The following is a 19,057-nucleotide window of genomic DNA, read 5'->3' on the forward strand; positions in this document are numbered from 1 at the left end:
GTTTTCTACCACTCCCTGGGTGAAGAAGAACTTCCTTATGTTCGTACGGAATCTATCCCCTTTCAACTTTAGAGAGTGCCCTCTCGTTCTCCCTACCTTGGAGAGGGTGAATAACCTATCTTTATCTATTAAGTCTATTCCCTTCAGTATTTTGAATGTTTCGATCATGTCCTCTCTCAGTCTCCTCTGCTCGATGGAGAAGAGGCCCAGTTTCTCTAATCTTTCACTGAACGGCAACTTCTACCATCTATTTTTTTTAAAAATAGACATTTATCAGACATGCACCAATATTTGGGAACCATTTTTAAAAAATGAACACATCCAAAGGAAAAACACACAAAACAAACCATTGGGATGTTGGAGGAGCCAGCATTTTTAATAGATTAGCCACATAAACACCCCAGCAGCGCAGTGGGGCACCTCAGGGAACACTGCATATAAAAGGTCCCAGGTACTCACCTTACCATAACCACCTTATATTGCATGATGGGCCCTCCAAAACCTACCAAATACCAACTGAATACCACACCAATAGCCCTTGCACCTGCAGGTGTCACCTATATGATGGTATGGTAGTTTTTTTGTGCGTTTTGGAGGGTAACCTTCTACCACAAGTTTAGTAGTTAGTATGGGGTATGAGCCTGGGTCCCCTTCTCTGCAGTCCATCGCACTGACCACCAGGCTTCTCCAGAGACCTGTTTGCTGCTCGACAAGGGTCCTGGGAAAAATGCATCTGGTCAGATCACTATATTGGTAAGTTCAGCCTATTCTGGCAAAAAACAGAGTACACAACCAAAACACAAAAGCGACAACACGAAACAATAACCAGTCATGGTACTATAAACCCAACCGAATTCTGGGCTCACTATGAGCTATGTCCCACAACCAAAGAAATTTAGGACTTCTCAACAAGATGGGAAAATTTCAACAAAGAACTTTTAGACCAAATAGCCCCATACCAAACATACCAGCATGTCCTGTGCGTTGGTGCCGGTGCCCGAAAATCTGCTTCCTGTGCCGGGCCTTGAGCATGTGCCGATGCGGAGGCTACACTGGAAGTAAGAAGAGGGTTCGGGTGGGTTGGGGGATCTCAGGTCGCGGCGGGGGGGGGTGCCCGATTGTGGCGGGGGGTGCCGGATCGCGGGGGGGGGGGGGCGCTCGTACAGCGAGGCAAGCTCAGTTTACAAGGCACCAAGTTTGCGAATGTTTTGCTCGTCTTGCAAAACACTCGCAAACCGGTGCACTCGTAAACCGAGGTACCACTGTATTCTTAAGTGTTTGATTATGGCAGAAAAGCATCCAAGTCAAAAGCCTACCCTAGTCCCGCCCACACCACGCCTCTAACATGCCCTCTTGGGGTGTAGACAAACTGCAGATGAACAACTTAGAAATCAATCTAGAAAAACAAAAGCAGATATATGCGGTTACCAGATGTTCAGATTTCTCCAGTCATGTCGTCCTTTTAGAGAACATGTGCGGGCGTCCAGGTGGCCTTTCTGAGCAGTGAGGAAGTCTGCTGGATGTTTCAGCACTTCCACGCATGATCAGTTCAAATTCAGGCCTTTGAGGACCCCTTGTGGCTATGTTCCTGTCCTGAATAATTTAAAAATCTGCCAGCTGTAAATACTACTGGATTAATTGAACAAATGATCATGAAAATCAGGAATTATATTAATAATCATTTGATACCATATATACCATCACCATATACCAGGTGGACTCCTTAATCAGAAAGGTTTTTTTCACTCTCTGGAAACTTAGATCCATCAAATCATATTTTGATACGCCAACATTCAGAATTCTTGTACAATCCCTCGTACTAAGTCAACTTGATTACTGCAACATCGCCTATTTAGGAATTTCTCAAAAGAAAATGTGACTTTTACAATTAATGCAAAATGCAGCGGTCAGACTAATCTTCGGACTAAAGAAATTTGATCAGGTGACACCTTATTACCGGCAGTTGCACTGGCTGCCGATGGACGCATGCGTAAAGTTTAAGTTCGCTTGCCTCTGCTTTAAAGCTCCTAAATACATAACTGACCTTTTCTCCTTCTCAGCCAACAGACACAAGAGAAACTCACACTCGAACTTCGTTTCCCCCCCAAGTTAGAGGATGTAAACTGAAAAAACACCATGAACACCTTCTTTCACATCAGGCAGCATTATGGGGTAAAGATCTAGAACAATTGCTATCGTCCACTACTTATGAGGAATTCAGGAAACGCCTAAAAACATATTTGTTCCTGAAATATCTAGACTGCTGACCCGTACATCTCTTTCTCCTCAATACGGTTCTCCTGACCTATTAACCACTTTCCTTCACCTCTTAAGTTCATTCAATTTGTAACGTCTATTGTAAACCGCATAGAACTTCACGGTACTGCGGTATATAAACTGTTATTATTATTATTATTATTACTAGTCGTTAAGCCCGTTACATTAACGGGTGCTAGAATTTATGTCTGTCTGTATTTTTCTTTCTGTCTCTTTCCTCCCTCCATTTCCCTGTGTAGCGCTGTCTCTGCTTTCTTCCTCAGTCTGCACTCTCAAGGTGTAACATTACTGCTTAGCTTTTTCTCCCTGCAAGCATCTCTGCTCTCTTTCTCATCCCCAGTCTCTTTGCTATTTTTCTCTTCTTGCAGGGGTCTCTGCTCTCCTTTCTCTATATGTTCCTGATTCCTGCAAACTTCTGTTTTCTCTATATGCTCTTGATCCCGTGTTTCCCTGTAGGTGTCTTTTCCTTTTTTTTTTTTTATTCCTTCTTCATGTATGGTTGATTTATTAAAAGTTTTTTTATTTTTCCTATTTGTTGCATGCCTGTCTCCTTGGCCGCTGTATGTTTATATTTTTTTGCTTTGTGTGTTTGTTTGTGTTTTTGTGCTGATTGTCTACTTGGTCGCTGTCAGTCTGTCTGTCTCATTGGCTGCTGTATGTCTGTATGCCTTTTTTCAGTCTAACTCCTTGGCCACTGTATGTCTGGAAGGTTTTTTTTCTTGAATTTATCCTTGGGCATTGTATTTTTTATTTTTTTCTGTTTGTCTCCTTGGCTGTTTGTATTTTTTTGCTGTCTCTCTATCTGTCTACTTGGACGCTGTATGTAAGTATGTCTGTCTCCTTGGCTGCTGTATGTCTGTTTATCATTTTTTTTCCTGTGTCTCTCTCTCCTTGTCCTCTGTGTTTTGTTATTTTTTCAATCTGTGTCTTTAGCCCCCTGTCCTTCTGTGACTGTCTGTGTGTCTCTCTCTACTTGTGCACTGTTTTTTTCAATCTCTCTTTAGCTCCTGATCCCCTCTCACTGACCCTTGCGCAACTGCATGTAATTCCGGTTAGGTTTCCATGGCAACCCTGCTCGTGGGTCTGTGAGTGTAGGGCCGTTTTGTCGGGTCTGGCGGCGCCGGGTGGGGAAGAGTCCTGGCTCCTTTTTTGGTTTGGGCCCGTGCAGAGGGGCTCAACAGCGCACAACCACCTTTCCTTCCCTCCCTCCATCAGGTGCAGTGCAGCTCCACCAATGTTAAAAGCAGCTGCGTCGAAATCGGAGCCCTGCCACTGCCGTAGCACTTTCCCCTCTGCCTTGGTCCCGCCCCTTCTCTGACATATGGTGTTATGGTGGCGGCAGGACTCCAATTTCAAAGCAGCTGCTTTTAACATAGGCGGAGCTGAACTGTACCTGATGGAGGAAGGGAAGGAACGGTGGGGCAAATTTGGTCAACGGCAGGAATTGTTTGGCGGACCAAGCACCGTGAAACCGTGAGGAAGGCCGCCGCAGCCTCGCAGCTAGGTAGGGGGACAAAAATGGCGCTTATGCTCAAGCTCCTCTCTCGATCCTGGTGCGGTTCGAGAGAGGATTCGTGGTGGCGGCTTGAGCATAAGCGCCATTGTTGTCCAAGTTGCCGAGTTTGGTGACGTAAACCCGCGCATGCGCACTAAAAAAAATGCGACGGGATCAGGGAACACATTTTTTTAGTGCGCATGCGCGTCCTACCATTTTATTATATTAGATTATTATCACGTACACTGCGTTCACTTCAACAAAACCTTCTTACTGTTCCATCTGTAAGATATGTTACCTATGCTATTCCTAGAGAACTTTTTTTTTTTTTTTTTGGTTAATGGTCCACAACTCTGGAATTCCCTTCCTGATCACATCATATCTGAAACTAATCTTGAACGGTTCAAATCTCTTTTAAAATCATTTTTATTTTCAGATACATTTACCTAAAAGCCCTCAACTAATCAGCACTTAACTCGTTTCAAACAGAACACCGTGATTTTCGCTAAAGAATCAGAAGCACAAAAAATTACTACTATAATTAAAATTAAAATTAATTTGAATTAAAATTTAAATTTTAATCCTTTTTCCTGTCATTCTTTTAATTGTTTATGATGTAACTTAATTTCCCATGCTATTTTAAATTTTCTTGATTGCAAACCGCATAGATGCATCCACCAATGCAGTATAGCAAATCCGAAATAAACTTGGAAACTTGAACAGTTATGGATATTAATAGGACTGATTTTTTTTTTTTCTCTCGTAGGTAGATAAATTCGCAATAGAAGCTGTAGACCTCGGCGCCATCTTCAAAATCAGAATTCGGCATGATAACACCATGCCTAGTGCAGACTGGTATCTAGAAAAAGTGGAAATCCTGAATGAGGACACAGAAGAGACGTACCAGTTCCTGTGTGAGCGCTGGCTCGCCAAGAAAAAGGAAGACAAGAGGATTGAACGGATACTCTATGTGCAGGTGCAGGAGATAAGTAGAAACCGTCCATAAGGGGCCTGATTCTATAAGTGATGCCTGGGGTAGGCGCTGCTAGGTGCCTAGATTGGGGACGCCTAGCCGAGAATTCAAAATTAATTAATGAGCTTAATTCATTGATTTGTGAGCTTAATTAGCATGGTAATTGACCATTAAAAGCTTATTTTAAAAAATTTTTAAATGGTTGAGTTCTAGGTGGAACTTGGAGTGGTGCCTACCAACACCTACCTGAAAAGTGGGCATGGTTAGGGGCAGAGAATAGGCATGGTATGACTTAGGTACCAATAGGTGCCTTGGTTAGGTGCTGGTAAATTAGGAAAAGCCTGGCCTAATACTTGCACCTAACATTAAGAAGCCTACCAGCACCTAAGTCAAGTTGGGTGGTGATAGGAGTGATTCGGTAGCGGCAACCTAACAGTTGATGATGGCGCCAAAGAGTGCCTAGGACTAGACGTTTATAGAACCGGCCCCAAAATGTTCACTTCTTCCTTCTTTGTCAGAATGACTAAATGAGTCAGCTTTTTAACCCTTCAGATGGCACCTCATTCTCAGTTGATAGTGTCTTCAGTAAATGAACCAATGAAACCTGCGTGTGAAATGCGTCTGTGAATTTGTGCAGGGGAAGAACGAATTAGTTACCTCTGAGCAGAGAAACTTTCCAGTTACGTTCCGCTGAATTATACTGCAAGATACTAAAACTCACATGGGTGTGTAGTACAGTAACGCCCCACGACTTCACGTTTTGCGAATTGCGGACTCAGTCTTTCGTGATATTTTCTGTCTGCCTCTTCCAGGAACTAAAGTCAGGCTACACCAATCAGGAGCTGCTCTGACGCGCCATCTGGCGCGTCAGAGCAGCTCCTGATTGGTGTAGCCTGACTTTGGTTCCCGGAAGAGGTGGTCTGAAAATACGATGAACGATCCCGCACCCGATTTTCTGCACCTGCCACCACCCCTGCAGCCCTCTCCTGCCTCCGATTGCTCCTAAACTGCATTTGTGGTTTATCAAAATTCACGGGGCGCTCCTGGAACGGAACCCCCGTGAATTTGGGGGGAGTACCACATATGTTTTTTTTTACTAAGAAATAGCAAATGAGTCGGAGAAAAGGAATGAATAGGCTTACCAGACGTCCAGATTTACGTCGGTGAGTGTGTTGCGCAGTGGTTAGAGCCACAGCTTCAGCACCCTGAGGTTGTGGGTTCAAATCCCACACTGCTCCTTGTGACTCTGGGCAAGTCATTTAATCCCTTTCTATCAAAATAATGCAGGAGAGAAGGTTTCCTTCAATGCTCCAAAAAAATACTTACTCTATTCTCTTAGAATGATTAAAAAAACAAACAAAAAAAATAATAAATGTATACCAAAACTGTCATTGTTACAAGGAGGAAAAAGACTTGGATCCCCGTCTTCAGCCAGAACAAATCTTGCTGAAAGACTAGAAAGGGTAAGCACCTCACAGGCTTGCCAAAAAACCTCCTATTAGTGAGTTTTTATCAATCTTAGGTGTTCAACAACGTCTGAAGACTCTGGCTTAATCCCACATTGCCCCAGGTACATTAGCGTGTGATCCCACCAGGACAGATAGGGAAAAATGCTTGAGTACCTGAATGTAAACCTCTTAGGCTATACGTGGTATATAAATAAATAAATAGACATATCCTATTTTTATGAGGACTGTCCATGTATCCAGATGGTTTCCTGGACTAGAGGGAGTTTGTCCGAGTTTAGAGAATGACACGGTGACAAAATTCATCACCATTCCCGTCCCCGCGGATAACCGTGGGAAATAATCCCATGTCATCTTCTAGTGTCTATTTCAACCTCAGTCCTTCTACACCAGCATTCTTCAAAGCAAAGCTTGTGGGACAGTGGTTGTGGCCATTCATACTCTGATTCTTATGTGAGCCAAGGATAATGAAGCCATTGTGACATCACTGATGTGATTGGCTCTTAGGCACTGGTGGAATGAGGCATTATGACATCACAATATCTGCTCTGGATACCAGAGACTGTCATCCTGTAGTGTCTGTTTCAACCTCAGTCCTTCTACACCAGCATTCTTCAAAGCAAAGCTTGTGGGTTAATGGTTGTGGCCATTCATACTCTGATTCTTCCCTCTCTCCTTAAAGAATGACATGAAGACGGTTTCCTGCGGTTATCCGCGGGGACGGGGATGGTGATGAATTTTGTCACCGTGTCATTCTCTATCCGAGTTGTAGACTCACTCTCTCCAGTCTAGCCCCCTCCCTGAAAATAAATATGGCTCTCCCATCAGCCTGTCCCCATGTCCACATACCTCTTCCGGTGTCAGGTCAAAAACGCGCCGGGACAAAGGCGCGCCCAGACAATTGAGCGCAGCGCGCGCCGCCGCACCGCTCTAAATTACTGTTTTTAGTGCTCCGACGGGGGAGGTGTGGGGGGAAACCCCCCACTTTACTTAATAGATATCGCGCCGCGTTGTGGGGGCGTTGTGAGGGGTGTGGGGGGTTGTAACCCCCCACATTTTACTGAAAACTTCACTTTTTCCCTGTTTTTAGGGAAAAAGTTCAGTTTACAGTAAAATGTGAAGGGTTACAACCCCCCAAACCCCCCATAACGCCGGCGCAATGTCTATTAAGTAAACTGGGGGGGGGGGGTTCCCCAACAAAAACCCCCGTCGGAGCACCTAAAAACTGTAATTTAGAGCGGCATGGCGGCGCGCACTGTGCTCAATTGTCGGCGCGCGCTTTTGTCTTTCGCGCAGTTGTCTATGAACCCCTCTTCCGGCACAGTGTTGGCAACCTGCCCCAGAAGCCTTCAATCTGCAGGGACTTCCTGTTTTCACATAGGTGGGACTCTGCAGAGCGAAGGATTCTGGGGTAGGATCATGTTGCTGATGCTGTCAGTTGTCAGCTGCCTGAAGTTTGAAAATGCAGTGGCAATGAGGTACCCAACTTGGGTGGGGGGGCTGGAGAGGGATAGAGAGAAGCTGAACTGGAGGGTGGAGCATAGGGTTATCAGATTTTCCTGAAGGAAAATCCGGACTCCCTAGCTACACCCCCAGACCTGTCCAGTTCCGTCCCATTCTGCCTGTGTCGCGCCCCATTCCGCCCCCCCCAGCCCTGCCCCCCAGACGGCATCTGCGCATGTGTGGACACAACACAATGCCATCACGAGCATGCACGCACGCATGTGATGTCACCGTGTTGCATCCGCACATGCGTGGATGCCCCTTCCCAACGCGATTTTGACGGGAAGTTTTTCCCAAAACCCGGACAAAGTGCCGGGCTTTGAAAAGCTGTCTGGTCCCCTGGACATGTCCTCGAAAAGGAGGACATGTCCGGTGAAATCCGGACGTCTGGTAACGCTAGTGGGGCGGGATAGGAGCGAGGCTTCTGGGAGGCAGGAATAGGGGCAGGGCACTTAGGGTGGAGCGCGGCCGGGTCATGGGCAGATCATGGATCATGGGTGGGGCTGGGGGCGAGGCCATGTGTCCTCTTTTTATTTATTTACAAATATGGTAACCCTAGGCATGAACAGTAGAGCAGACCCAGTACACCGACAATTGCGCGCTGGACAATTACGCCCTGACAGTTGCACCCCATCAACTGCACGCACCGACAAGTGCGCACATGGCAATTGCGCCCCGTTAAAACATTCACTTGCTATCTAGTGTTAACACTAGATAGCAAGTGAATGTTTTAAGTGTCGGGGCGCAATTGTCGGGTCACCCCCCATTCAGTGCCCGCATTTGTCACACGCGCAAATATCGAGGTGCAAATGTCGGCACACAATTGTCCTGCCCGAATTTGACGGGTCACCGCAGCCCCATTTGTCTTGATGTGAATTAGGTCTACAGTTGTAGCACCACACATATTCATAAACACGCACACCCCAATTATACGTAACCCACTTACGCAAGTAATACTAATGGACCCGATATTCAAAGCAATTTAACTGGACAAGTGAGCCTCCTAGCCAATAAAATTGATTGCACCTACCTGTCCACAGATATTCAACCACATTTAACCATACGGTACTGCACTATTTATTTATTATGTATGTATTTATTTATTTAGATTTCTATCCCGTTCTCCCAGGAGCTCAGAACGGGTTACAGTTGGCATTCACAGTAGTTACAGGACAATAAAATTATAGGCATTCGAAGAAGAGGCAGGTGAGACGACGTAGAGAGAAAAGGGGAGGGGGAGCATGGGAAGGGAGGAGAGCAGAGATGGAGGAAGGGTAGGAGAGCAAGGAGTTAGAGGAAGGGGAGAAGAGAGGGGAGAGGAGAAAGGAAAGGAAGCTAGGAGGAGGTTGTCCATTAGCCCCGTTCAATTGAAGAGATGGGTCTTCAGTGTTTTTCGAAAGGTCATCAGAGAGTCTTGAAATTGCAGTGCCGAGGAGGTATGTGGGGATACACGGGAGACTTGGGGGGGGGGGCTGGAGAGAGATAGAGCGAAGCTGCACTGGAGGGTGGAGCATAGGGTTACCAGATTTTCCTGAAGTGAAATCCAAACCCATGGCCACACCTCCCAGACCCGCCCAGTTCCATCCCGTTCTGCCTGTGTTATGCACCTCAGACGGCATCCGCACATGAGTAGACACAACGCAATCTGGCACAAGTTAGTGTTGGAGTAGGCTGAGGACAGAACCTGGGCAGGGCTGATTCTTAACCAGCTGGCAGCAACATTCAGACTGCCCGGGTCGGCATTAGGGGCGGGCAAACAGGGCAGCTGCCCTGGGCCTCACAGCTCCAGGGGGCCCCACAGGCCGGGATCTCTTCCCCTTGTCGGGCCATCTCCATTCCTTTCTCTCACCTTCGTGGCGCTGGTCAGAATCAAAGTTTTCTCTGTCATAGGGGCCCTGATGCGGCAATCCTGAAGCTTCTCCTCTGACACGATCCGCCCAGGTGGAAACAGGAAGTTGCATCAGCCGCGTGCAACTAGTGAGAATAGCTGCTGCGTCCGGGCCTTTCTGAGAGAGAAAACTTTGATTTTGATAAGCGCCCGCAAAGGTGAGGAGAAGGGAGGGAGATGACCCAACAAGGGGAAGAGAAAGAATGGCGCTTTAGGTTTATTATGTTCGGTGGCAGCTGAAGGTCTCAGCTGTCATTTTGGTGGTGGAGAGAGCAGGGACAGGAGCAACTGTGAATTGCTCCTGTCCCAGTTGGGTCATTAGATCACTAGGGTATAAAGTAGGCTGAGGGGCTGACAGGTGGATCCAGGAGGGTTCAGGAGGGAGGAAGAGAGGCTGTGTGCAGTGGCGGTAGCGCTGGTGGTGGGGGAAGTGGGTGCAGTTCGGAGAGTGGAGCCTGGCCAGTTTCAATTTTGGTTTTGGCCAAAACCGAGTGGCAGATTTTGGTTGCAGATTCAGTTTCAGCCGAGATAGAAAAGCTTGGGTTTGGTCGGCCTCTAATTCTTGCCATGTGTTCCTTAAGAATGTTTGGAAGTTCTGATCAGTGTATAAGACAGGCTCAGGGACATTTTCCATATGGACTCTCTGGAGTAGCCTAGTGGCTGGTACAGTAGATTATAGAGAAGGGTAGGGTTGCCAGATTTTACATTCTTCCGGGCCTCTCTGAGGAATCAAACTCAAACAGCCAAAAACTGGCCCACAATTTAGCCTCTGATTTCAAAAAAAGAGTTTGTAAAGGAGTAAACATATTCCGCCCTTTAGGGAACATCTACTATTCTTTCTTACAAATAGCCTAGGAGGGGGTGGGTGTCTCTGTGACTTCTGTACTGACCTTGATTTTCCTTGTTATTTTACTTGATCAGGGATATGATGGAGAACGAACGAGCCAAGATAACCTATTCAAGAGTTTGATGGACTCTTCAGTCGGTCTTAGGAGCCAGGATAACAATGCAAATGAGAGGAACGACAAACACAACCAAGAGGATGATACAGAAGATAGAACAAGTAAGACAAGAATCCTTCTGACTGTAATATTTGGTGCTGTTATACTTGTTCAACTTTTGCAGAATATAGAGTCTCTGTAGATAAGTGGCACGATATAAACACTCAGAAATGTCTATAACAGGGGTGCCCAAAAGGTGGATCGCGATCAACCAGTAGACCGCCAAGGCAACGCGAGTCAATCATGTTGCTTTCTCGTTCTACATGCTTCCTGACTCAGAAGCACCGAGTCGACCAACTTCCCCCACCCGACGTCAATTCTGACATCGGAGAGGAAGTTCTGGGCCAGCCCATCGCTGCCTGGCTGACCCGAAACTTCCTCTCCGACTTCAGAAATGACGTGGGGGGGAGAGTAAATCTGGTCGGCCTGACGCTTCTGTGTGGGGAAGCAGGGAGAGCTTGGGATGGCGGTGGTTTGGAGGCCTGTTCCCCGATGGCGGCGGCAGTGGCTTGGGAGCAGGCAGGGAGACAGAAAGAAGGGGGAGCAGGGAGACAGAAAAAAAGAAGGAAAAAAGAAAGAAAGGGGGGACAGGAAGACAGAAAGAAAGGGGGCATGTTGAGAGAAAGACAGACAGACAGAAAGGGGAGGGGGGCAGGGAGAGAGGAAGAAAAAGTTGGCGGAGGGAATGAGGTCTGGAAGCATACAGCAGGCTGAAAGAAGAGAAGAAATATTGAATGCACAGTCAGAAGAATAAAGTGCAACCAGAGACTCATGAAATCACCAGACAACAAAGGTAGGAAAAATGATTTTATTTTCAATTTAGTGATCAAAATGTGTCTGTTTTGAGAATTTATATCTGCTGTCTATATTTTGCACTAAGGCCCCCTTTTACTAAACCGCAATAGCGTTTTTTAGCGCAGGGAGCCTATGAGCATCGAGCGCAGCGCAGGGCATTCAGCGCATCTCCCTGCGCTAAAAACCGCTATCGCGGTTTAGTATAAAGGGAATCCATTTTTGGTGGAGTAAAAAATTGATTCACTCGTACCCATTCTATACCAGTCAAGATTTGTCCATTTTTGTATAGTTGTTCCTGAGGTGACATTGCATAAAGTCATCTGCCTTGGCCTCTTTGAAAACCCGCGGAATATAAATGATAATTAACATTTTCTCTGTGTACAGTGTGCTTTGTGGTTTTTAAAATTGTATTGTTGTAAGATCATTTTGACTTGGTCATTTTAAAGGTAGCTCGCAAGCCCAGAAAGAGTGGGCACCCCTGGTCTATAATGTCTCACCCAATAATCAGGCAATTGTATTTTCTCAAGTCACTGTTCTCTCTTTGTCTTGGTAAGGCTTTTCAGGAATATAATTGTGATATCCATTTTTAAGAACATAAGAATAGACCCAAACAGTAGCAACATTCCATGCTACAAATCTCAGAGAACATAAGAACATAAGAACATAAGCAATGCCTCTGCTGGGTCAGACCTGAGGTCCATCATGCCCAGCAGTCCGCTCAAGCGGCGGCCCAACAGGTCCAGGACCTGTGCAGTAATCCTCTATTTATACCCCTCTATCCCCTTTTCCAGCAGGAAATTGTCCAATCCTTTCTTAAACCCCTGTTCTGTACTCTGCCCTATTACTCCCTCTGGAAGCGCATTCCAGGTGTCTACCACCCGTTGGGTAAAGAAGAACTTCCTAGCATTCGTTTTAAATCTGTCCCCTTTCAACTTTTCCAAGTGTCCTCTTGTTCTTTTATTTTTCGAAAGTTTGAAGAATCTGTCCTTCTCTACTCTCTCTATGCCCTTCATGATCTTATAAGTCTCTATCATATCCCCTCTAAGTCTCCTCTTCTCCAGGGAAAAGAGACCCAGTTTCTCCAATCTCTCAGCGTATGAGAGGTTTTCCATCCCTTTTATCAAGCGTGTCGCTCTCCTCTGAACCCTCTCGAGTAACGCCATATCCTTCCTAAGGTACGGAGACCAATATTGGACGCAGTATTCCAGATGCGGGCGCACCATCGCCTGATACAATGGCAGGATAACTTCTTTTGTCCTTGTTGTAATACCCTTCTTGATTATGCCTAGCATTCTATTTGCTTTCTTAGCGGCTGCTGCGCACTGTGCTGTCGGCTTCATTGTCATGTCCACCATTACCCCCAAGTCCCTTTCTTGGTTGCTCTCATTCAATAATATCCCTCCCATCGTATAGTTGTACCTCGGGTTTCTGTTTCCAACATGCAATACTTTACATTTCTCAACGTTGAACTTCATCTGCCATCTCGCCGCCCATTCCCCCAATTTGTTCAAGTCCCTTTGCAATTCTTCGCATTCCTCTTTAGTCCCAGCTCCACTAAATAGTTTTGTATCGTCCGCAAATTTTATTATCTCACACTTCGTGCCTGTTTCTAGATCATTGCTAGATCAGAGCAAACAGTGGTTTCCCCCATGTCTTTTTTCAATAGCAAATATGGATTTTTTTTTCCCTCTTGGAACTTGTCCAAACCTATTTTTAAAAAATTCTTTATTTATAATTTCAAATATACTTCCACAAATCCCTTTGCTCAAGAAACACAGATGAACACTATAAGAAAATAATAGGGAAAATAGAATTAGAGAATGATGGGGGGAAAAAATGTGTCCCGCGTCTCTGCCCTGACTCCACAAGTTCAGTCCTCATCCCCATCCCCCCACCATCCCCACAAGCTCGGCCCCCATCCCCGTGAGCTTTGTCCCCATCCTTGCCTCGTTCCCGGGAGCTCGGTCCCCGCAAACCGTCTGATCCCATCCGCACAAGTCTCGAATAGTTATGATTTTATATTGAACTTATTTTACTAAAGTACTAGCTGATGACCCGGCGTTGCACGGGTATTTAATTATAGCAATAACACTGTAAATGGATTCAAATAAAGATACTTTATAGTGTGAATGAAATTATTGTTTTACGGCTTAATAAAAAGTACAATATTCAAATTATAATGTGAAATATTTGACAAAATGAATACAATACAACTAACGCAAAACGTGATAATAAACAAAATTTTTAGTTTCACCTCCAGGAGCAAGAACATATAAATTGTTGGGTGAACCCACCCTTCAGCAAGCAACATAGAGTTGTGGGCCGAGAGACCCCCAGAACATATCACCCCAGGTAGTGAGGGATCTGCATACCAAGTTTCGTTCAAATCGGTCAAGCCATTTTTGAATTACTGTGAGAATGGCAGCGTTTTACATTTTTTCCATTGACATGAATGGGTGAAATCTGATGTTCTGTTTGTAGCTCCGCCCACATGTGCAGGTGGGCCGCGAGACCCCCAGAACATATCACCCCAGGTAGTTGGAATTACTGTGAGAATGGCAGCTTTTTACATTTTTTCCATTGACATGAATGGGTGAAATCTGATTTTCTGTTTGTAGCTCCGCCCACGTGTGCAGGTGGGCCGCGAGACCCCCAGAACATATCACCCCAGGTAGTGAGGGATCTGCATACCAAGTTTCGTCCAAATTGGTTACAGTGAGAATGGCAGCTTTTTACATTTTTTTCCATTGACATGAATGGGTGAAATCTGATTTTCTGTTTGTAGCTCCGCCCACATGTGCAGGAGGGCCACGAGACCCCCAGAACATATCACCCCAGGTAGTGAGGGATCTGCATACCAAGTTTCGTTCAAATCGGTCAAGCCGTTTGTGAATTACTGTGAGAATGGCAGCTTTTTACATTTTTTCCATTGACATGAATGGGTGAAATCCGATTTTCTGTTTGTAGCTCCGCCCACGTGTGCAGGAGGGCCATGAGACCCCCAGAACATATCACCCCAGGTAGTTGGAATTACTGTGAGAATGGCAGTTTTTTACATTTTTTCCATTGACATGAATGGGTGAAATCTGATTTTCTGTTTGTAGCTCCGCCCATGTGTGCAGGTGGGCCGCGAGACCCCCAGAACATATCACCCCAGGTAGTGAGGGATCTGCATACCAAGTTTTGTCCAAATTGGTCACAGTGAGAATGGCAGCTTTTTACATTTTTTCCATTGACATGAATGGGTGAAATCTGATGTTCTGTTTGTAGCTCCGCCCATGTGTGCAGGTGGGCCGCGAGACCCCCAGAACATATCACCCCAGGTAGTTGGAATTACTGTGAGAATGGCAGTTTTTTACATTTTTTCCATTGACATGAATGGGTGAAATCTGATTTTCTGTTTGTAGCTCTGCCCATGTGTGCAGGTGGGCCGCGAGACCCCCAGAACATATCACCCCAGGTAGTGAGGGATCAGCATACCAAGTTTAGTTCAAATCGGTCCCACAGCTTTTTACATTTTTCCCATTGACTTGAATGGGTGAAATCTAAAGTTCTGTTTGTAGCTCCGCCCACGTGTGCAGTTGGGCCGCGAGACCCCCAGAACATATCATCCCGGGTAGTGAGGGATCCGCATACCAAGTTTCGTTCAAATCGGGCAAGCCGGTTTTGCGGAGGCAGTTTTTACATTTTTTCCATTGACATGAATGGGTGAAATCTGATTTTCTGTTTGTAGCTCCGCCCAGGTGTACAGGTTGGCCGCGATACCCCCAGAACATATCACCCCAGGTAGTGAGGGATCTGCATACCAAGTTTCGTTCAAATCGGGCAAGCCGTTTTTGCGTTGGCAGCTGTTTTACATTTTTTCCATTGACATGAATGGGTGAAATCTGATTTTATGTTTGTAGCTCCGCCCACGTGTGCAGGTGGGCCGTGAGACCCCCAGAACATATCACCCCAGGTAGTGAGGGATCGGCATACCAAGTTTCGTTCAAATCGGGCAAGCCGTTTTTGCGTTGGCAGCTCTTTACATTTTTTCCATTGACATGAATGGGTGAAATCCGATTATCTGTTTGTAGCTCCGCCCACGTGTGCAGGTGGGCCGCGAGACCCCCAGGACATATCATCCCGGGTAGTGAGGGATCTGCATACCAAGTTTCGTTCAAATCGGTCAAGCCGTTTTTGCGTGATCGCGGCACATACATACATACATCCGATTTTATATATATAGATAAAAAGAAGCAATATTCTGTACAATTGTCATTTTATAAACACAAATAATACAGAGCAAGGATCAACAAAACCCCTATTTTTCCTCCCCTTCGCAAATATCCCCTCGTCTATCGAGAAAACTGAATAAGCCAAATTACTATAGAATGCTACACAGAAAAATCATGTTAACAGAATACTGCAGGAGAGCAATAGTGTTAGGGAAGTGCAATTAGGGCAACTGCCCCCTGGTCAGAGAGAGCCCAAAGCCAGCTGAAAGCTATAGAAGCACAGCCTGGGCTTTGCAGTCCCCAGTTATATCTAACACCAGTTCTAGCAGGATACATATTTCAAATCTGATTTATGCTAATTAAAAAATAGAAAATAAAATTATTATTTTTTTCTACCTTTTGTTGTCTTGTCATTTTCATACTTCAAATCATGTTGGTCTCAGGTGCTGGTATCTGTTTTCTTTTGTCTTCTCTTAACTCACTTGCCAGGGTCTCCTGACCATTTGACATTTCTTCTTTCTCCATGCTCACCATCCATCTTCTAATCTCTGTGTATGTATTGCTCCCCATGTTCAGCATCTCCCTTCTCTATGTCTTCTATACATCCCTTTCCAGTATTTCCCCTGTGTCCATCTCCTTGCCTTCATCATCTCACCATTGCATGATCCCCTCCCCCTGTATACAGTATCACTATGCCCCCCCCTGTCCAGCATCTTCCTTCTGCATTTTTATTCTCCTCCATGTCTAGCCATCTTTCTGTGTCCTTATACCCTTTCATGTCTGGCATTACCCCTCAGTCCATATACCACACCCATGCAGCATTCCCCTTATTTTCCTGTTCCTATGCTCCCAACCATGCCCACCATCTTCCCTCTTTTTGTATATCTCCCTGTGTTCAGCTACTCTACCTCTTACATCACCACTTATATCAATATGTCTCTCACACTCTCTCTTTCCTCCCTCCCTCCCTCCGCAATGTTCAATATTTCACTGACTCATCCCCTTGGTTCAGCTTTTCTCTTTCCCTTCCCTTCACTCTCTTGCTCCCTGCAGCTCCTGTACCTCTCTCCCTTCCCTTTAGCCCCCCAGATCAGATCTAGCACCTGTCTCCCTTCCCTTCAGCTCCAGCCGGTCCAGCAGCACAAGCAACCTTCCCCCTCCCCTTTGCAGATGCAATAGCAGCTCCTCTCGTAAGTCAAGCAGCCCCACCCCCCCCTCCTTCCCAATCACAGGTCAAAACCAGCAGGAAAAAAAACCTGTGACTCCTCTAGGTCTGCCCCTTTGTGCCTCCCGTCCCAGGCCTACTAGCCTCTTAGAAGCTTTATGGCAGCCTTGCACCAGGACCTCCTTCTGATGTAACTTCCTGTGAAACGCAACTTGATAAAAGTGGGCCTAAGTTAGTCAAATAAAAAAGAACATAAGAAAAGCCAGACTGGGTCAGATCAATAATCCATCTAGTCCAGTATCCTGTTTCCACAGTGGCCAATTAAACACCAAAAAGTCCAACAGGACAGAGAACCCACAGTGGCCAATCCAGGTCACAAAATACCTTACAAAAACTCAAATAGTAGCAAAATTCCATGCTACCAATCCCAGGGCAAGCAATGCCTTCCCCTATATCTGTCTCAATAGCAGATTATGGACTTTTTCTCCAGGAACTTGTCCATACCTTTTTTAAAACCAGCTATGTTAATCACTCTTACTACATTCTCTGGCAACACGTTCCAGAGCTTAACTATTCTCGGAGAGAGCTCCCAGGAAAGAGACTTGGGAGTACTTGCAGACAAGTTAATGACACCATCCGCGCAATGCGCGGCGGTGGCAAAAAGGGCAAACAGAATGCTAGGAATTATTAAGAAGGGGATCACAAACAGATCATAGAAGGTTATCATGCTGTTATACCGGGCCATAGTACACCCCCACCTGGAATACTGCGTCCAACACTTGTCGCCGTACATGAAAAAGGACATAGTACTACTCGAAAGGGTCCAGAGAAGAGCGACAAAAATGGTTACGGGACTGGGGGGAGTTGCCATACAATGAGAGGCTAGAAAAACTGGGCCTCTTCTCCCTTGAAAAGAGAAGACTGAGAGAGGACATGATCGAAACATTCAAGATATTGAAAGGAATTGACTTAGTAGAGAAAGAGAGACTGTTCACCTTCTCCAAGGTAAAGAGAACAAAATGGCACTCGCTTAAGTTAGAAGGGAAAAGATTCTGTACAAATGTAAGGAAGTTCTTCTTCACCCAGAGAGTGATAGAAAACTGGAACTCTCTTCTGGAGGCTGTTATAAGGGAAAGCACTCTTCAGGGATTCAAGACAAGGTTGGATAAGTTCATAGAAACATAGAAACATAGAAAGTGACGGCAGAAAAGGGCCAAGGTCCATCAAGTCTGCCCACTCTATTGACCCACCCCCTTAGCTACCCTTTGAGAGAACTGGAACAGAACATACGCAAGTAAGGCTAGACTCAAATAGGGCACTGGTCTTTGATCTAAGGGCCGCCGCATGAGCGGACTGCCTATTGCAGGTTAGTTAAAAAAAAAAAAAGGCCCTGTAGTTTTTTAAAATGCCAATATGATATCCCCAGTATATTGAAGCGTGGAACTTGAAACAGTATCCAGCCTTGAAAGTTTTTTTTTATACATGTTTAAGTGTTATGTCACAAAGGGGAGAGTGTGGCGCAGTGGTTAAAGCTACAGCCTCAGCACCCTGGGGTTGTGGGTTCAAACCCACACTGCTCCTTGTGACCCTGGTCAAGTCACTTAATCCACCGTTGTCCCAGGTACATTCAATAGGTTGTGAGCCAGTACTTGAATAAATTCATGTAAAGTATTCTGAGCTGCCTGGGGAGAACAGTATAGAAAATTAAATAAATAGTGTGAAAAGTATCATCCTCTGCTAACCAGAGGTGGTATTGTGACATCACAATGCCTCATTCACCAATGCCTAAGAACCAACTTCATCAGTGATGTCACAATGGCTTCATTGTCCTTTACTTGGCTCATTTCTACTGCATTTTGATTTCTAGAGTGGCGCAGTGGTTAAAGCTACAGCCTCAACATTTTGAGGTTGTGGGTTCAAACCCACACTGCTCCTTGTGACCCTGGGTAAGTCACTTAATCCCCCATTGGGACAGACAGGGAAAACACTTGAGAACCTGAATAAACTCATGTAAACCATTCTGAGCTCTCCTAGAAGAACGGTATAGAAAATTGAATAATAAAAAGCATATTAAGATTCTTTGGATTAATCTTATTTTTGTAAGTTGGGGGGGCATTATTATTTATTTTTAGCTTTCAGTAAGATTACAAAATTGGACATATTACCACAGTTCATATAATATAAAACAAACATTCTTACCAGGCTACAAAATGCCATGGCGAGCTATTTTCTTAAACGTAAGTATCTATTATATCCTATTCCTTGCTAAGCTTTGAA

General features: G+C 45.4%; 1 protein-coding gene across 1 annotated transcript in view; it reads left to right on the forward strand.

Moving 5' to 3' along the window:
* Positions 1-19,057, forward strand: part of LOXHD1 (lipoxygenase homology domains 1) — a 485,723-nt gene that overhangs the window by 323,262 nt on the left and 143,404 nt on the right. The window contains exons 35-36 of the mRNA XM_033935008.1: positions 4,539-4,748; positions 10,524-10,665. Of these exons, the coding sequence (XP_033790899.1) occupies positions 4,539-4,748; positions 10,524-10,665 (352 nt within the window). The remainder of the gene's footprint in view (positions 1-4,538; positions 4,749-10,523; positions 10,666-19,057) is intronic.

This window comes from Geotrypetes seraphini, chromosome 1 (assembly GCF_902459505.1).
Source record: "Geotrypetes seraphini chromosome 1, aGeoSer1.1, whole genome shotgun sequence".
NCBI lineage: Eukaryota > Metazoa > Chordata > Amphibia > Gymnophiona > Dermophiidae > Geotrypetes > Geotrypetes seraphini.